Genomic DNA, 21,108 nt, shown 5'->3' with positions numbered 1-21,108 from the left:
AGAGCTTTCAAACAGTTTTTGAAGGAATTATTAGCTAGTGATTGATCTTGGTTGCTGTTCTTTCGGAGTGCGAAAATGTGTGTAATTAATACACTCTTGATTAGCTAATGTGTACATATTGGCACTGTGTTCTTGTTCGTGAACTAGCCTACTGTACTGTACAATATTGCGCACACAGTGTCCCAGAAAAGTGGGCCCGGACAAATCAGCGGCGATATCAAAACAACTTATAAATCATGTGAGACTAAATTTTGTTTGTGTTTTTTTTCCATGCTGTTGATGTTGTTTATTGCTTGCCGGAATATAAACTGAATTGATTGAAAACTTTTAAAGCCATGACTAGAAACGCAACGAGCTCCATAAAATCCAAATTAATTTTTGTTGTTGCGGCGTTAGCTTGTGCTGGTAAATTAGTGGAGAGAGGGAGACCGTGAACATGAATCACTCACGAACACATACATGTGTCACATATGCAAACAAGAAGAGATTGTGTCTTCATTTCATAATAAAATTTAATCTCACATTCAATATTTGCTTAGATATGGCCACTGATTTGTCTGGGCCCCGCTTTTTCTGGGACACACTGTATGTTGGGCTTCCACTTGAAACCTTCTTTCGTAAAACTTGTCCACACGGCCTTGCCAGCATATAGTTTGCACAAGCGCGTACATTTTACGTGGAAACACATCTTGAAGATTGCCCAAAGCACTGCTTGTGTACAATGTACATGTATATGTACAGGCCCAGCACTTATCAAGTGTTGCCAGAAGGCAGACAGCGCACCAAGTCAACAGAGCAGTCAAGGGTAGCTGGGAATGAGGCCAGGTGTGGGGGCTGTGTTATGGTAACAGAGTAGCCTCTCCTATTGTTTGGAGGTGTTACAACATTTACCTTATGTGCACAGAGGATTTGTTTTTGTGCAGAACTTATCAAACTGAATAATAGGTTGGCAGATGACGTGTATGGAAAAATGCCATGTACATGTACGATACGGTACGCTGAAAAATTCCATACATACATTTACTTTACAGTGCCGTACATTATACATGTACATGTATTGTGCATGTAAACATGTATGTACATACATGCATTGCTACATTTGTATGTGTACCTCAGTATTTTAGCTTTGATGTCGCATTTTGAATGGCGTTCCGCCCATGCCTGCACACTAAATGCATATTATGTGTGTAACTTATTTTTCACTAACTGGGAACTGTCACTTAAGTTGGCGTAACAATCATGACAAAGTCATTGGGACGTCATGAAAATTAGGGGCCCCCCCCCCCCCAAAAAGTTATGCTTCCGGTTTCCCTACCCACCCTATTCTGACAGCCCCTACCCTAATTTTTTTTAGGGAAAAATGAGGAAAAAAAAATCAAAATCCATAAATTTCTACCTTTCACTCTTGACTATACATTGTAATTATGCAGACTCCTGCATGATCGTACACAACAACAAAAATGGAACAAAAAAAATATGTACCTACCTCCCTACTTACCCTATTTTGGAATGCCGTGTAATCGGAAGCAGAACTACTTGTTTTTGACCTTACCGGTAGGTCTACCGGTACAGTAGATATAAAACGTTTATAATTATATGGTACTGGTAGATATTCTCAAAAGCAATCAGAAAGCTCCTCTCATTAGTAAACTAACTGTAGATTTAAGAAATATGAAATTTGTGTGATGGTTGAAACAAAATTACATGACATTAACACAAAATACATTCATTTACAATTACAAAATGTACCAAGCCCAAGCAAGTATGATTAAACCCCATAATATATTGTGCATTGGTAATGCACTTAACCCAGATTTGCTGTGATCCAAACTTACACTTTATTCATACTGGTTTTGAATTTACAGTAGCGAAGAACTTTCATAGTTTTTCACACTAAAAACTGTAACGGTTTTTCCCTGGCACCCAATGTTAAATACACATTACACAATTTAAGGTAAATGTGTAACAGATGGCTTCGATTTCTCAAATCACCAACACAATGTTCCTTATCAATTAAAAAATATTAGAAATATTTGACACAAAACACCAAATCTGTCTGGTATTTAAACATAGTATCAACAATTGTAAATAGCCTTAATTTGTAAACACCAATTCTTCACGAACAGTTTTCGTTTTTTTAATAGCATTTCAAAGATGTATTTTGGAATAAACATTGACTACTTTGCATCTTGTTTCTCGGTTTCCATAGCAACTGAAGCACAAAAACTTAGTCAACTTGCTGGAGGTGTTCCGACGGAAGAGGAAACTGCACCTGGTGTTTGAGTACTGTGAGAAGACGCTACTAAATTCCCTCGATGAGTACGCAAAAGGGTAAGATAGGAGTACTACCATATTTTTACAATACCGGTAAACATGAGGTGTTCTAGCAAAATGAGACAGAACTTGGCAGAGGTCGATATGAGGGTTAGCATGCTGTTTAAAATAAAGACTTTACTGTATCAATGTCTGAACCTTCCGAAAAACCATCTTAACCCTAACCACCCCAACTCCATCAAAATCCATCCCCCCATTTTGGTGGATTTTGGGGGACTTGGTCCACAAGGCCTGGCGTGACTAAATATTGATGGAGTTTGATGGACTTGGGCATAATGGCCTGAAGCAGTGCTAGGGGTGTCCGATTGATTTTGCCTAGCTTCCTGTACTGCTATTGTGATAAAAGCCGTGTGTAGCAAGTCCATGAATGTCAACCAGTGCATCAGTGGTGGATTCCATTATGTCGTGTACAGTTTTGTATTAGACGCACAGAGATTGATGGATTTTGATGGAATTAGTTCAGTTCCTAGTGAAAGACGCTGGGAAGTTACAGTTAAAAAAACCCAAAGTGCCGCCAGGGGGTGAGAGGAGGAGGGCAAGTTTACCCCCTTACCCGTACCCCTCCCCCCCCCCCACAGAACTTCTCTAAAATTTCTGAAATATGAAAACCACATGTACGTGTATGTGTATATTTGTTAGGCACAATCTTTGAATGCTAAGGAATGTACGGCGGAAAGCGTTTGACCAAAATTTTGCTTAAAATTGCATTTACATTGTACAATGTACATGTACATGTACATGTACAATGTACATACCGGTACATGCAGTATGTAATTGACCTTCCCTGGCCTCACTCCAAAAGTAATCATTGGTTTTCAAAAGAAAAACAAAATGCACCTCATTTCAACGGATAAACCCAAATTCCAACATGGACAGATGCGTGGGCAGAATTAGGGAGACTGTGCCCCAATATCAGGCTAAGGATGGCCGAGTTTTGCCTTCCCTCTCGCAATCAATCACATTGTGAATCGAAAGCTTGACAACTGGTCAGTACTTGCTGGAGGAAGGATTCTGTATCCTCTGTTTAGAAACTGCAGTGTGTCCAGCAAAGGCCAAAGTTCAGACAAGACATTTGATTAATTTGTGTACAAACATCAGCCCCTAGCTGAGTCTTTTTTTTTTGGATCTCAACCCACATTCCTGTTTTTGTTGTGCTGCCAGGCAATAACTGGATCTACCGCTTGTGCACACAGGCCGTTTTATTGATTAACTTGTAACTGGCCAGTCAATACTACATGTATGCTGGGTGCACAAAATTGGATTTTCTGCTGTGTACTGTGCATGGACCTACCGGTAGACTAGAGAGGTTCATGTGCATGTAATTGGGGGAGGGTGCATACAAATTGATTAGGGTAGTTGTTTTTTACAAAAAGGGATGGTCCCTTTTGCTATTTATATTTCTTTGACCTCAAAGTAAATTGCGCCAAATTTATAGAACAAATTTCAAAGGAAGAGTTTAATCGTTCATTATGGGTTTCAAAGCTTTCAAGTCACTTGTGAAACACATGTACATAAAGTCTGAATCTTATTACTACATGCATTTGATATTGCATGCGATGTTTGTCCCCCCCCCCCTAAAAAACACAAACTAACAAACAAATAAACAACTTTTACGCTAGTGATGGAACTTGCTTGCCACTTTACCTGTGTAGCCCCTGTCACACCTTTGCGTATCCTACATGTAATTCCTTATGAGTTCCTTTTCAAACATTTTCAATACGCAGCCGTACGCTCAATTAACGTCGAAATGTTTTGATCACTTTGACTTATGTGCGACGCACATCTAGCGTACAAGTAACGAATTCAGCGCATCCATTGCGTATGAGATGCGTATGAGTTGCGTATGCAGTGCACAACATTATTTTTCGGGCTGCGAATAGGTCAGTATGCAGGGCGCATGCCGAGCGTATTCCGGACGCACCCGACTTATGCCGACCGCATGCTTGACGCACTTCTGAGCGTATTCCCGCTTATTTTTTTCATACGACTGCGTATGAAAAAAATGTCAATGCGCAACTCATAAGGAATTAGGATACGCAGAAGTGTGACAGGGCCCTAAGTCTGTGTCTTAATTCTATCAGTGACATTGTTGTTTTTACTGAGATACAATGTCAACAGTATACAGTAATCGTGATTTGCACATTATTTTTGTAGAAAGTGTATCATTGCATGTATGATCTTGATATCCAAAATTTTTATTTTTTTAGGGCCCTACATGTATCATTCCAATGCTTAAATTGATGTCAAAGAAATGTTCTAATGAGATCTTAGAGTCTAAATAAATTGTGGATAGAGATGAGTGAAGGGCGGTGACCATTGTCCCAAGTTGGTGTAGGCTAGGCTGCACCCTCGCATCGCATCACATCGCATCGCAAATTGTGGTACACTTACAATGTGTGTGATTGCATCTCTAAGGTTCCTCGAGTGAATGGCGCCAACAAGACTTTCGGTATTCCTAAATTGATGATCTGTGTTTATTCTGTCTGCAGGAGGTTAATTGAACATCAGGGAACATTGGGAGGGTAAGTAATTGAATCTCTTACTCAGCTGGGATTAGAGTGGACTGGAGGATTAGTATGGATTTGCATACCAGTGGATCAGTTGATCATTATTAAACCATTAGCACTTGCATCACATTGTACATGCATGTACTCCTTGACAAATCCATGAAACCACAGTGTACCAAGGCATTGTGAGGAGTACGTTTTTTTAATACACAGTTATAAAACTAACATTAAATAATAAATACCGGTACATTTAGTAATTTAATATTAGTTCTAGAACAAAGTGTAATTAAAGGGGGAAAAAGCAGATGAAGTAAACAGTCCAAAAAAATATAAAACTTGCAATATAAAAACATACAAAATTTTGTCTCGGTTTCAAAATCGTGGAACAATTTGCACTACATGTTCATTCATCCTGTCAATCATAATGTAATGTTTACCTTGCAAATGCTGGGGACGACTAACTTTTTAAAAACAAATATTTAGGCTATCCTGTTTGGCACGAATCCAAAATCTATATCAAATTGAAACACACATTTTGATTTCGGTATTGAGTTTACTTTCTGTTGCGTACAGTATAATATCTTATGTTGCTTCTTTTTTTCTTTCTTTTTACAGAATGCCAGAAGAGAGAGTCAAGAAATGGATCAAGCAACTACTTGAAGCCGTCAAATTCTGCCACGATCACAATGTAAGATACTAACACAAGACCCTCCCCCCTAAAAAAAAACCACCCACCCCAACCCACTCCACCTGCCCCCCCCCCCCTTCCAGAAAATCTGATGCTTTTGTGGAAATGTACCCGAATTCATTGAAATCTCTTGGCTAGATATGCAAATTATAACACTATGTCCATACTTAATTAGTCTATCATTTGAGCAGATTCGCTGATTAATTATGCAAGACAACCGCATCTTGACCTGTAGATTTTGACCAATCAGCGGGCGCTTTCTATATCGGGTCTTTGGTCATTCACCGTTGTCGCGTCATAGACATGGATAAAAAACACCTAGACACAGCAACAAAGGCTGTGGTCAAGCGTTCTGTATTATGTTACGCGGTACGTGCCCGGCTGTTGTTGTATTACAAAACACTGCATTCGAATTGACCATCACAGTTTTAGTCTTGATTTGGGAATGAAATGACGTCATGATTTACATGTAGTAATGAAATGACGTCATGATTTAGTAAAGTCGACTCCGATTGACTGAGGCCCGAGATCGCATACATGTATATCTGCATTTTTTAACACATCAGACGTTATACAGGAGACTTGGCACCATAGATAACGGGTGATACTCAGACTAATACTTGATATTGTCTACATTATGGTCTTCATTGAGATTGTGAAGATTTTTATCATTATAAAATGATTTCTAACAAAGGTTACACACATGTTGATATCATATTTACAGTTGCATTTCTCTGCTATTTTTTTAGTTTCATTCTGAAAAACAGATTCCTTAAAATTCAAAATTGCTATTTTTCAAGCAACAGAAGTGTAAATGAATGAGATATCAACCAAAAAAAATTGCCGCATGTCTGCAACTTTTCCTCGGATCCGCTGATTTCCTTTTTTTACTTCTCATGAATGCCATTACAAATTGAAAAACACTACAAAGCAGTGGTCGATTTAGAGGGGTTTTACATGCACAGATGCATGTAACTTTGGCTCTGTACATGTAAAATGTTGCCTGTGTATGCAGAATGTTCAGTTTTTCAGCCCATTTTCAAGGAAAAATCTCAGTTGTGCATGTAACTTTTATTTTCTATATTGACCCCTGGTACAAAGTATTGTGTGGTTTGGAGTTTCCTCGTTTTTTTTCTAAATTCCCAGTTGCATGCCTGATGAAACAATGACTTGTACATGTAATACAGATTTTGAATTACCTGCGACTCAATAATAATTTAGTTACGATTAGGCTGGTTTCTGCCTCATAAAACGGACCTGTTTGTGCCCAGAAATATATAAATTTCAGAGGGCTGCAGAGGCAAAAAGAAAAAAAGGGAGTTTATTTGGTCAAAATAAAAACATACAGTGAAATCTCGAGAAGTCAAACTCTAACTCTAAAACAACTGTTAAGTTAAACAAACTATAACAATGATATACAACCCTGCTCAACTCAAAGCTCTACTTAAGGCAAATTTTGAACCTTTGAGGTTTGACTTATCGAGATTTCATTGTACTTAAGTTGAAAATTATTAAAAGAAAATAATCACATTTGTTGCAGAGCATGGTGAACACAACTTTAACAAAGAAAATATCTTGACAAATTCCTGCGAACATTTAGACCTTCTTTTGGCATTTCCTACATAGCTGTTAAGTCCGTACATTTTTGTTGAATTCACAGTCTTTGATTTGGTGGCCTTCCTGACTCTCAAAATTCCCCATTGCTACCCACTGCTGATGTTAAAACTTTGTTTACAACTTGTGGTGTTCAAGCTTCATGCTCAGCGAGTCACGCATTCACGTCTGCTCTCTGCTTCCTTGGAGGGAATAAGCTAAAGAAAAGAAATCAATATTGTAGCTCTTATGTGGGAGTTAAGCACAAAGTGGCTCTAGCAGGTTTGGGGCAGTGGCTTATGGATTTTAGTTTAGTACAAGTGGTTGGAACTGACCAAGACGAAAATAGGCCTGCTGCACAGCTTTACTAATTCCCAGGCCTTCTATTTGGACCATGTTGACCATTTCTTTTCTCAGAAGACATTTAAAATTTGTTTTGAAAGAACAAAAGGAGAACAGCTCAAAGGGCGGTGCTGCCTGACACAACAGATTTTTCTAAATGGAAAAAAAGAAAGGGACAAAGTCCTATTGGAATATTTTTTTTAAATCCTTGAATAAGTTTGTTTTCACTGATGAGGATCCCTCGCAGCAAGATTGGAAAAAAAAAGAAATGTACATTGAACAAGTAATTGCAGGGGCCTTCTAAAAGACAGCCATGAGCTCATTAGTGATGACATGCATGCGGCAGTGTAATTCTAATATGAAGCTACCGGTACAAGTACATGTACATACTTGAACTCTTGGAATTGTCAGTAGCTTGATAAATTGAGCAGGATACTAAAATTACATTTGTACATGTACCTTGAAATGTGCATTGAGAAAGCAAGAACTACAATGTACATGTTTGAAGACAGCTGAACTATGAAGTATGAATTTACACCCCCACACCCCCCCCCCAAAAAAAGGGAGATCGAGAGAAAAGTTGTAACATTTTGCAGACTTGTCATTTTGTCTGGAGTGGTCTTTTGGATAGATCACTGATACACTATCCTAAAGGATTGGTAATTGGGAAGCCTTCTAAAAGACAGACATGAGCTGATTAGTGATGACATGCATGCGGCAGTGTAATTCTAATGCGAAGCTACAAGTGCATACTTAATTCTAATGCAAAGCTACAGGATACTGTATCATAGCATAGCTGCCAACTATTACAAGTTTTTCGTAATTATTACGAATTTTTTGTTAAATTATGAAAATACGAATTGCCACTAAAAAATTACGAATTTCCCATTTTCTGCCTAATGAAAAAAAACCTTGTTTTAAGTATACTTATTAAGTATCGTTTTTTGCCCGAAAACTTCTGGCGAAATGTACGCCCTAATTAACATACATGTACATGTAGTATCATAGTATCCCAAAGGTCAAAGATTAAAACCCCAATTTCAATCCATTTCATTTCTTTAAGCAATTAATTATCTTGGAATTTCATAAAAGTACTAGCTGCATAAAGGCATATCAGCCAGCTCCTGAAAGATTATCCAAAAGGAACAAACTTATCGTCAAAAAGGACTGCTCTTAAAACCTGTTCAGAACTTACATGTAGCATCGTGGGATTGTACATGTACATGTGAATGTAGATATAATTACAACATCTGTGCTGATCCCCCATCCTTTTCCATTATAAAGTGGTTCTCCATTGAACATGATCCATTATGAGTCCCTTGCGGATGCTTATATATTAGGCCAAAAAAGGCGAAGCCTCATTTAATAATTAAAAAAGCAATGCCACTGATGTAATGTGAGGCCAAAACAAAAAAAAGTTCTGCTTCCGATTACATGGCATTTGAAAATAGGGTAGATCTATAGGTAGGGAAATTTCTTTTTGGCGTGTACGATCATATGGCGGCAATGGTAAAAATGTAGTCAATGGTAAAAAGTAGAAATTGATGATTCTGGGTGTTTTCGTCTCATTTTCCCAATAAAAACATTAAGGTAGGGGCTGTCAGAATAGGGTAGGTAGGGAAACCAGAAGCAGAACTATTTTTTTGGCCTAATGCATAGCTGCCAACTATTACGAATTTTTCGTAATTATTACGAATTGTTTGTTAAATTACGAAAATACGATTTGCCACTAAAACATTACGAATTTCCCATTTTCTACCTAACGAAAAAAAAAATACTTGTAAAGTATCGTTTTTGACCGAAAACTTCTGGCGAAATGTCGCGATAATGGATGGACTGGTGACAAGTCTAATAAGAATGCAGTCAAGCACCTGATAGACATCAATGCAGTGTGCGCAGTGGAGTACTTGAGGACCAGACTAAAAATATTTTTCAATGGTGTGTCATTTGTGTGCATCTCGTGGATGTGTGGTTATGTATGCGAGTACTTTTCAGTGACGATCGTGAGCACATTTGGTCGCTTATTGCCGGGATGAGACCCATCAGTGCGAGATTTTAATCATGGAATTTAATAAGAGTATGGTTGGAATAATTGGTAATAGAGTTTGAGTTTGTCACAACGTCCAGAAAAGATATATCAGCATGCGTTTGCAAGGTATGTTGGCGGGATATTTCTATTGCCCTAAATCATTGTGTGTAAAAACATGATACGAACTCGAAACTCCACATCGATAGCATGCATCTCAAAAAAAAATATGCGCACGTTATTATTGTTATTATTTATTTGACTTCAACAAACAAATACAGACATTGCAACAAAATTAATTTAAAAAAAAAATTATTATTATTATTATTTTTTTTTAAAATTATCTTTTGGCCTACAGTACATTATTATTCACAACAAGAAGGGTATGCACATGTGTGTGTACATGTGAACCATGTACCTGTACTCGATGTTGGTAAAGCTTTTGAAAAAACGAGAAGTTGAAAATGACCGCGCGGGTTGATTACTAATTAGGATTTTGAAAAGTTGGCAGCTATGCAATGTAACAATGCCAATTAATGTCAAAGTAATGTAGTAACTAGAAATGTAATGAGCAGACCCTGTTTCTTTCCAGAAATGTTACATGTAGTTCTCTTTCGAACATATCCATCAACTGAGGTGAAAATAATCCCAAATATCCTACTACATGTACATTGAACATGAATGTGTGTAGCTGTTTTTTTTAAACATCCATTTTTGTTCTCTCTACAGTGTATTCACAGAGACGTGAAGCCTGAGAACATCCTCATCACGAAGGATGACATGCTGAAATTGTGTGACTTTGGTTTTGCAAGAATATTAAGTAAGTGGAAACTTTCATAAAACAGTTAATTGTCTGGAATTGATTGGAATTGATTCATCTCAAGTGGAGCAAAAGAATGTATTCATTAATGTGAATAGCCCAAAGTGAACTGACTTTTAATAACCTGGCTACTCTCTACGATTCGTGACACTGTGATTCGTGACATGTAAGTGAAGATTGTGAACGTTCAACCAGTAAAAGGGACCAGATTTCACAGGAGTCCAAACTTCATGTGACACCGGTAAAGTGTTTAAAACCAGCCAACCAGTGTGTTATCAACCATTTAAAAGCACCCATGTGACGGGCTCTCGACCAATAGGAGTAGGTCAGCTGTCTCAGGTATTTATGAATATATTAAATCAACAGAGCTTCTTTTGAGTTTAGGCCTTTAAGAAAATCTTGCACAAGTGAAAATAAAAGGAAGTGGGGATGAAATGGATATCAACAATTTTACCCACTAATACAAACGTCCATACAATGTAAAATACATTTTTCAGTTTTCAAAATGCAGAAGACAGTATGCTCCAGCTACACACACAAAAAAATTGAAATAATAATAACGTTTGACAAAGGCCGCATTCATGAAAGTGCTCTTAGGCACTGTACATAAAATATTCAACTGAGGAATTATTCAGAAAGTAATATTGATACATGTACTAGAAAAGCTGTAGTAAGACTAATCCCAGTTAATGCGAAAAGGTCCTTTATTCTCATTGCAAGATTTATTACCGTACATTGAAGGCTTTCCGGCACAAAAAAACGAGCATGACAGACAATGGTTTGCTGCACTTTGCAGGCCCTTGTGTGAAGTAGCATGTGTAATGTGTGCCTCGTTCAATGTGCGCCGCCCCATATATTATTCTATGCCTGAAAGCTGGAGCAGACCCAATATCTCTCGTTAATATCTGGGATAATGATCCACACGAGTTAATTAGTTACGGCTCCGACATGTGGACAACATATTCTACCCTTGGCTTTGTGAGGCCGCAAAACAAATTAATCACCCTTCGTGTAAAAAGAAAAAAGCAGTCCAATGTTAGGCCAAAAAAAAGAATAGTTCTGCTTCCGATTACATGCCTTTCAAAAATAGGGTCGGTCGGTCGAAAATTTTGTTTTTTTTGCCAATTTTTTTTATGCAGATTGAATGGGGTATTCAATTATATGCGAAGTTTTAGCCTGAACTATTTCCATTGCACTACAAAATCTATACACAAAATGGCAACAAAAAGTGAATAAAACCTACCTTAATTATTGTCAATATATATTTAAGTTCGATAATTCGTAAAAAAAATTGTGGGAAATTCAGGTCGTTCGCACCATAGGCACAACGCTAGTCAAGAAGGGGAGCTGGCCAAAACTCCAAAGTGTGTGATGCACTGTACATGTACATTTGTACATGTGTGGCCCGCGGCCAACGGGTCGAACATTTCAGGAAACACGCTGCATTTTATTACTCCAAATACGAGTAGTGCGATCTCAAAATGAACTCTTGAACACGGAAAATACATACACAGACAAGCTAGATCAAATCTGTGAATTAACTTGCAAAAATGTTCTTTCTCCATCGGTGTTTTCTTGGCATTTTTACGATGTCTTTTTCAGCATTTTTACGATGTCGAGTCCGACCAGTTGACAGAGCACGTGCCTGCGCCTGCATAGCCATGCTAGCGCTAACGATCGCATAGCCGTGCACAGACTAGTTACCGCATTTTCATAATTGGCCCCTGCGCGGCGCGGCGGGAACCAGTCGTCGCCGCATTGCGCTTATTACGCACGTGATTTATAGACATCGAATTGCGAAGTAGTTGAATCGCGCAGCGAATTTGTAAAAATAACGGAGGTTTCTTTTGAAAAAATAGCGAATGTAAGTAAGAAAACAATAAATACAAGCATTTTTTGATGCAAAAGGGTTGTTGAGAGGTATTTTGTGAAGACAGACAAGACATAAGGTTTTTATGTTTATTTATTCAATCTTTTTTTTTTTTCTTTTTTTTTTGGAATTGCCGATAAAATTTTTAGGGTCGCAGCCTAAAAATAGGGTCGGTCGGGTAACCGGAAGCAGAACTATTCTTTTTTTTGGCCTTATTGTTAGGTGTGGTACATGTACATACTTTAGTACATGTACTGAAAGTGACCGAATTTGAAAAATATTTGTGAAATATTTGGCTTGCTCCATTTCATAAAAAAAAACGGGGATAAACTACATGTACCTGTACCGGTATCTTACTGACTTTAAACTGTGAAAATTTCACATTATTTTCATGCTCTATTCCCAAGTTATGTCTATTTCAATAAAAAGATTACAAAACTTGGCTGTCCACCACTGATCATTTACCGTTCTACGAACTGATGAATACCATTAAGTACAATGAAACATGGACGTTTTCCCACCTCTATAAATGAACAAGAACTTGCGAAGGAAAACATAAACACTTCGCCAGCAATATTTCAGAGAAAAAAAAAAGTGACTTGTTCCTCATATTAAAGACACAAAATCTGACAGTGAAAATAATGTTTTAGTCTGGATTTCAATTATGAAATCTCATTTGTGTTTGAATGCCTGTGTGTAATCTGTAATTCTCACTCAGCTCCATAGCTTCCATTGGCATTCCATGGACAGCTACAAAAATAGTTTCTTTTTAATAGTAAAATATGCATAACTTCTGATTTTCAAAGGAGTGGAAGAACATGCGCTTTTAAGACATACCGGTACTTAATTGGTGTATCCAATTTTGATTGCTTTTTAAGCAAAAAATCTTTAATCTGGGTCACTTTCTTTTTGACTCACCCTGTACAGTGCACTCACTATTGTTTTGTTGTAATGTTTTTCACACGCAAACAACGTCCATCCACGGTGATTGAAATTCACGCTCATTTCAGAAGCACAGCTTTTAACAAACGAACTGATTTGGTGGTGAATTTCAGCCATTCAGTCTTTGTACATCGTCACCAAAATAATGTAAATAGTGTGTTTCTGAAGGTGTACTGTTGATTTGTTTTCAGTACATACATATATTTATATTTCTTTTGATGTAAAATGGAGTACGTACAATGTATAGGCCTTGTTTATATGGCCATGTACATGAACATATACATGTATGTACAGTGTATGCCATGTTCCCATTTTCATTTCAAACACAAACACCTTCATGTGCCACGCACTTAAACGGCACATTCATAATAGGTATAGAAAACAGTGGTATTGAAAAATGTAAAATTGGCACACCTCATTTTGTAGTGATTACAGTATAGTGTACATGTACATGTACATGTGGCTCACTATCAGAATTACGCATTTGGGCAGTGTGCATTTGGGCCAAATACATAAGACCAGTTTTCCTCCATAATTAAATACCCACTCAGAGCACATCAAGGTCGTCCATAATTTGCCTCTATTGTGTTCTTCAATTCCCAACCACTTAACAAGGTTCTCTAAAATACACAGTGTTTGCTGTGGTCTTTAATTTCAGGTCTCTCACAATTAAGCTCAATATAGTGGTTGGGTTGTTAAGGATTGACGATTGCCTGTTTGCACGGCACACAGCTTAAAACAACTGCACTGTCCACCCCGCCCCAGATTGTCCTTGTTGTTTCTTTTTTATTTACCCCTGTTTGTTTGCACATCTCCATGGTAGGGAAGTTGTGACCAAACCTGTTGACTCTGACAAACCATGGGCAGGTTGCAATCCAGTTGATAATGCTTCTCTGCTGCCTCAGGCCTGTTCTAAACGCTGTGCTACTGCTGTGCAGAACCCAATTAAAAGCCAGAGTCCATCATTTGCAGCTATCAAAAAAATAACTGGCGTAATGTTGAAAAACATACTTGGTTGAAAGATAGTGAGGGGACTAAACTCCCTGTGAAATTATTCTTTCTGGCAAGCTGTCATTTTGAAGAAATCAACAATAGAAGGCCTTTCCAACGGTGCTTCTTAAGAAGCACCATACATGTAGGAAATTCAAATTAGTAGTTTGTTTTGTTATTCGGCGATGCGCGCAAGCATTGGCACGACCCGCGCGGTTGCTATAATTCGTTGGATCAGTGCGCGACATCGCGTAGTTGCAATCGGCTCAGTGAGAACGTGTCGCGGACGCTGAATTCAGGCCCATTTCAAAACATGATTCAGCAACTTTTGATTTGAAATCGAGATCTTAGAATGTTGTTTTTCTCAAAATATACAGCTAAAGATGAGCTGAAACTTCATCAGGTTAGTTGTTCAGCACCCTGCTTTAGATCTTGAGCACTTTTGTTGCTTCAAACAAACAAAATGCACAAATTACAAATGATGGACTAGGCCTATACCTTTAATCTGACTGATTTTAAATTTGGCCTGGCATGGTGTGCATTTACAGGCACTAGTACAGGAACTGGGTTCCCTATTGAAAAATGTGTACCTGAGTTCCCGTTAAAGAAACGAAGCCAAAAATTCAAATCTGGGAAGTTACTGTTCAGATTGTTTATAAAGGTCCACATAAACTACTACCACATGGGTGCGGCAATGTGGTGTTGAAAACTGCAACTTTCACAAGCATCAAAATTGGTTTTGGTTTTCCATGTTTCCATGTATCCTGTTTTTTTATTTTGAAATGTTCGCACTGACATTAAAAGCATTTCTTTTTCATTGACTGAGAAGTTACTACATGTAAGTAATTTGCAAAGTTGGTTACAGGTACCCGGTTCCATGGCATATGGCTCTGCAAATTGAGTTCAGCACAGCACCATCATTTGGCTTGGCAGGGTCTCCGTGCTATTGCCATTCCGAACGGCACTGTTCTAAACGTCATGGCATTGCCATGCCAAACTCAATTCAATTTGAAGTTTGGCCAAGCATTTTAGGCGTGCACATGCTTACAATCAACTCTCTCATGTCCGCATCACGGGTAGTGAAATTAGCGCGAATATTTGATCGCACTGCAAGCGCATTGAACTGCTTGAGTGTTGTTTTTAACCTGGCAGGCTGCTTTGGATACATTTAGTTTGACTATAATTTAAGCTTGGCGTTTAGAGCAACTGCTGTGTCACAGACAAGCTATGGCTGTGCAGTGGCAGTGGCATGGCGCTTAGGTTTTTTTGCCTTAGGTTTTTTTTTGACAAGCCAATTCATTGAGGCTGGCTTATAGGATTACTTTTTATTTGTGGAATTCGCATCTTCTTTTTCTGAGCTCCTACACTGGCCCTTGAATGGGTTGACTATCAGTAAAGAAGGACCTGAATCACAAGATTCCATGGATGGGTGATGCCTGTAAAGTTTACCCTTCAGGCCAAATCTGCTTCCTTGCTTTGAAATCGTGCCTTCCTGATCCAGTCCTTACACTTTCTGGGCCTATGCTTACTCTAATTTCTAAAGGGGGTGTGTCAAGATTTTAAGAAAGGGCAAGCCTTAAAAGTAGTCCCAGAGCGCACAGAATTTCATTTAGTTGATTCAATTTGTTCAAAATGGCAATTCACTGGAAGTCGCATTGGACCAGATTAAGCCCACTCATCGATGCTACCAGGTAATCCTATACAATAGCACTGCCCTGTTCGCAAGGCTCGGCAGTCAGTCAGTGAGTCAGTCGGTTAGACAGTCAGGAGCAAAGAGGAGTATAGGCCGGTCCAAGAAGGACCAGCATTAGTTCTGATTCAATCGCAAAACAAAATCCAAGTTCCCTTCCTGACATTCCTGTATCCACCAAAATCCAGTTTGGTGCAATTCATAAAACTCAATGTATTGTGAATCATGTTTTAATACATGCTGTTTAAAAATTTGGGCCATCAAGTCTTAGAATACATGTACATGCACACATGTAGGTACAATTGTACATGTACATGTACATTCAAATGCATCTTGCAAAACCATCAAAATTCTGTAACATCTGGAATTTTGAGAGATTTACAATGTATCATACCGGAAATACAGTTCAAGTCGCTTCAACAAAAGCAAAACGTGTATATTGTAGAAAAAGTGCATTGTGTACACTGCCTAGTATAGTACACATTCGTGCAGTGGAAGATGTTTGCTTGGCCATATGGTGTTGTTATGATTGCACTCCATATTGCAACCTCGTTCAGCCCGGCAAGGCCATCAAACATTGAAACAGGTTAAGTGGTCAAGCCCACAAAATAGACAATTCCATCTCAGAAGAGGTCTGGGAACCCCTTCCAACTGTCAATCCGCAAATAAAACCCCAGCAACCTCGTTGAGTCAGGCGCCAAGTGATGAGGCCCCTTCTTCGCAGCGTGGGTTATTTGCAGGGTGATGCTAATGCTGCAGTACAGCTTGGGGAGGTATTCAAACTGACTGTGACTGCTTCAGTAGCTTTTTTGTTACACCATGATGAAGATCTCGCTTCTCCCCCAAAAGATTAGCTAATTTGCACTTAAGCGGTAATGTACATGTACCGTACTTGCATGTACACGCGATTTTACACACACAAAACATGTACATGTGAAGCCAGATTGTGAAAGGATTTGAAAATGAATGATTTAAGATGGGAGTACACATAATTAGGTACATGTACAGTTCATATATGCCCGTCGTCAAGGGGGAGCCTGGTGGGGCCGGGCCCTACTTGGCGAGCAATTGGGTCCCCCCCCCCCACCATGGCAAAAGCCATGTACATGTACCTGTACATGTTTTTTGTTGTTGAATTTTTAAGGTATTGGGCCCCCCTAGTTGGTACTTTGGACCCCCTGACGCTCAGGGCTGGCAACAGGCCTGAGTTTATAGCGTACGTATACATGTTTTGAGGGGAAGTAAACGTGCGTTACTTGTCCTGATTTTGTGTGCATATTGTATACCCCTTTTACTCTGCTTGCATTTAACTGCTAGTGTTACCCATACAACCAGATGTTCACAGAGCATGCATGCATAGGCTGCGCGTGTGCTTCCTATTAGGATCATCAGACGCATTTGGTTAATCAACAAATGCTTCCAGAATGTTTTACAGCATTTTACTTTGTGGAGTGTGGCGGTTAGGATTTCAAAAATATTGGTCCAAAACTCCAAATTGCACCTGATTTGTGGAAAATGTTTCTGAGAAAAAGAAAAAAAAAGCTTTGATGAAGATGGCGTGATTGTCAAGCTTATTGAACTCTCCTGCTCTCTAAAAAGTCTCAAACAGGAATAAAAATCAATCCTCTTCCCCTGCCATGCCCTTTTCACAGGCTAGTCCCGAACAGTCAGATCATGTTTCTAGCAAGTACTGTGACTAGTCAAATTCAGTCAACAGACAAAAGCAGGCAAGTGGTAGGCACAGCTGACTTACCAATCACATGTACATACATTGTACAGTCAAAGCATAGCTGTATCAAGTTACATAAACAGTCACAGCCAGTCAATCCTGCTTTACATACATTGGGTGCATATGTTCCCCAATACCTATCGGTATGTTTCCCAATACCGATGTTCCCCGAAATCCTGGTCATATAACCCTAACCCTAACCTTAATCCTAAGGATTTCGGGGAACATCGGTATTGGGGAACATCGGGTAGACCCCCTTTACATGTATGTACCGGTAAGCGGGAGCTCTTAACTGTTAAAAAAAAAATCAGTCGCCATATTTATTGATTGATTTTGACTGAAAGGATACATGTAACTTGGCACAGTACGCGTAAAGTTCCTGCCCCGGGTGTCATCCACCCCAATGTACATGTACACGTAGATGTACGTGTACATGTCAACTTAAAAAAGTCCCAACATAAGACAAGGCATGTACCTTACCTGGATTCAGAAGGGAATATCGACTCTACACATTTTTATGTTTTATATTGTCCTGGCCACGTGGTAAACACACCCGGGGCCATCTATCACCAGATCGTAGTATGGACCATACTACATCCTTCAGAGGGGGTGTCAGTCTTGTGATCATACTGGAGGGGTTGAAAATTGGCGCGAAAACCCTGTGTGCTTGTGCACATTTACATAGGCTTGTGTACAAATGCACTATATACATTGGGATTATTTCGATCACCCCTGTGACCAAAATGGAATGTCAAATGGGGTTATGTCTGTGGTTTTAACGGCTGTTTGGGGCCTGAGAGATACTCCAGACATGCCAGAGGTTAATCAGGGTGAATGGGCTGGTTGTGAGGGTCGGGTGGCTCAAATTACATTTTGTAGAAACCACATTCCATACAGTCATTGGATAGTAAACATTAAAGGTGCTCGCACCAGCAAGTGTTAAGGCAGGCTATTTGTAAAGTACCTGTACCGGTAGTTGTGCACGGTGCAGGGAATCACAGGGATTTGTTGTTAAGCATGCGTGAGATTTCCATTATGACCATCTTTGTAAGATATGTTGTTTTCCCCATTTCCCAAGGAGACTACACGTACATACTTACAGGGGAGCACTCTCTCCATTTACCATCCATTACTTGCATCCCTTGAGTACATGTAATTCCACCTGTCTGTTGGTACTGTCCATGTAATGGAAATGGACTCGTATAAATGCCACTCTTGGGATTGGGGCAAACAGGCAAATATCAAATCACCACTTACATGTAGGAATGGAATAAATTGCTAAAGGCTTTTAGTGCTGGCAGAAATATGTTTTATGCACACACAGATATGGGCATAACATACAGGAATATTTTGGAAATGGACTCGTGAGATGGCACTCTTGGGATTGGGGCAAACAAAAGCAAATATAAAATCACCACTGGAATGAAATGCTACTGTATTTAAAGATATAGTCCATCATTTGTAATTTGTGCATTTTGTTCGTTTGAAGCAACAAAAGGACTCAAGATCTAAAGAAGGGTGCTGAACAACTAACCTGATGAAGGTTCAACTCAGCTTCAGCTGTACATGTATATTCCGAGAAAAACAGCATTCTAGGATCTCAATTTCAAATCAAAAGTTACTGAATCATGTTCTGAATTGTTTTGAATTGCAGCTACATGCGACGTCGCGCACAGATCCGACGAATTATAGCAACCGCGCGCGCGTGTGTGTCGTGCCAATGCTTGCGCGCACTTCGTCGAATAACAAAACGAACTACTAATTTAAATTTTCCTACGGTGCGTCTTAAGACGCACCGTTGGAAAGGCCTTCTTTCGTTGATTGCTTCAAAATGACAGCTTCCCAGAAAGAATAATTTCCTTTACTATCTTTCAACCAAGTTTGTTTTTCAACAATAATTACGCCAGTTACTTTTTGGATGGCTGCAAATGATGGACTACAGCTTTAAGGCTTTTAGCGCCAGCAGAAATATGTGTATGCTGGCAGATAGGCCTATGTATGGGCATAACATACAGATATGTGTACTTCTATCGAATACATGTATGTGTACACTTGGCACACGTACGGTGCATGTACATAACTCAAGTTACTGGTACAAGAAAAGGACATGGCAAAAAATGTAATTGCCCACTGCCACATCACTCAAATGAAAGGTCTTGTCCCTTGTAATATCACATTTGCAGTTGTGATATGCTTGCAGTTTTGGAGATTTCGTAAATGTTCCATTTTTCAGCCATGTTCACTTTCTCATGGAAATGTATGCCCATGTGTGTAATTTGTGCTCACGGGTATAATTTTTGCCCACGAATATAATTTTTGCCCACGAATATAATTTTTGCCAACCTGTACATTTTGCCACATACCGGTACATACATGTACATACCGGTATTGGTGTAGAAACCGCAGGTCTTCTCAGAAGCCTCACATGTACATGTATGAGCAGTTTGTTTCCAAACACATTAAAGGCATTTTGTTCCCTTTTAGAATCCCCCCTTGTCCTGGTTGCCCAAAGTCAGTTTTGATGGCGGTTATAATTAAACACAAATTAAGAATTAGGCAAAAATGTAGTTGGGCAAGGACATCTCTGCCCTCCCCTTATTCCAAATTAAATTGACAGATTTACACAAAACAAATACAAATACACACTACATTTTCATTTTCCTAATCATATTGTAACAAATGTTCATTTACAGGGACAAGTGGCTACACAATTGGTTTTGTGTTTACTCCCTCGCTGTATTCTATCGTACCAGTTAATCATTTCAATTGACTCCAACTTGACATCGTGCGCGCGTGCCCGCACAATGCTTAATTACAAGCAATTTTCTTCATCAGATACGAACTCCCGTGCACCAATCAATAGAAGTGCCTCACGTAGCGAGCGCATCCGGCAGGCATCGACGTAGATCTCACGCAAGTTCATTCACTCACGCTGTAGTGATAAATTGGGTACCGTGGCAACAACCAAACAAAAACAACGGCTGAACTTGACGAGTACCATATCGTACATGTACGTCATTTCTTATCTTGCATCAGGAACCAATCAACTGTACAAATGTAGCTTCTTTGTTTTTACAGGCCTTGCAAAAAAAGGTCACTGTGAGATTTTTGTTTAATTTTTAATTTCATGCAGTGTACCGGTACATGTATATATTTGTTTTGGGCCTCATTATTTTTTTTAATACTTTGAATAAATCTGCATGGATAAAGTACAGAATTCAGGTACAGAATGTACATTGTACATATATGTATTTCTACACGTATACATACGTGTACATACATGTACATGTATACATGTACCATATGTAATACATTTATAAGGTACATGTGCACTTGAAAATTGAGAAATACAGATTACCGGTAGTATACATTACATGTACATGTACAATACATTGAATTGTTTTTTTTCTTCTATGTACATGTACGGTACATCATTTAAAGGGAATGTACATCATTTGCTTTTGCTTCAATTTTCAGAAATATATGGATTTGGAGGATAAGTACATGTACACTGTATGTTATAGAAAATATTGTTAAACTGACTTGTTTCACGTTTTGGGCTTGTAGATGCTGGAAA

The 21,108-nt window shown here is 38.8% G+C and overlaps 1 protein-coding gene across 1 annotated transcript in view; it reads left to right on the top strand.

The window, feature by feature from the left end:
• Positions 1-21,108, top strand: part of LOC119736588 (cyclin-dependent kinase-like 1) — a 39,638-nt gene that overhangs the window by 5,899 nt on the left and 12,631 nt on the right. The window contains exons 3-6 of the mRNA XM_038210608.1: positions 2,210-2,331; positions 4,824-4,856; positions 5,457-5,529; positions 10,220-10,310. Coding sequence (XP_038066536.1) covers positions 2,210-2,331; positions 4,824-4,856; positions 5,457-5,529; positions 10,220-10,310 — 319 coding nt within the window. The remainder of the gene's footprint in view (positions 1-2,209; positions 2,332-4,823; positions 4,857-5,456; positions 5,530-10,219; positions 10,311-21,108) is intronic.

Source organism: Patiria miniata, unplaced genomic scaffold (assembly GCF_015706575.1).
Source record: "Patiria miniata isolate m_02_andy unplaced genomic scaffold, ASM1570657v1 HiC_scaffold_10, whole genome shotgun sequence".
NCBI classification, from domain to species: domain Eukaryota; kingdom Metazoa; phylum Echinodermata; class Asteroidea; order Valvatida; family Asterinidae; genus Patiria; species Patiria miniata.
The sequence above is the reverse complement of the archived record's forward strand: the minus strand, read 5'-3'. Positions and strand labels throughout refer to the sequence as shown.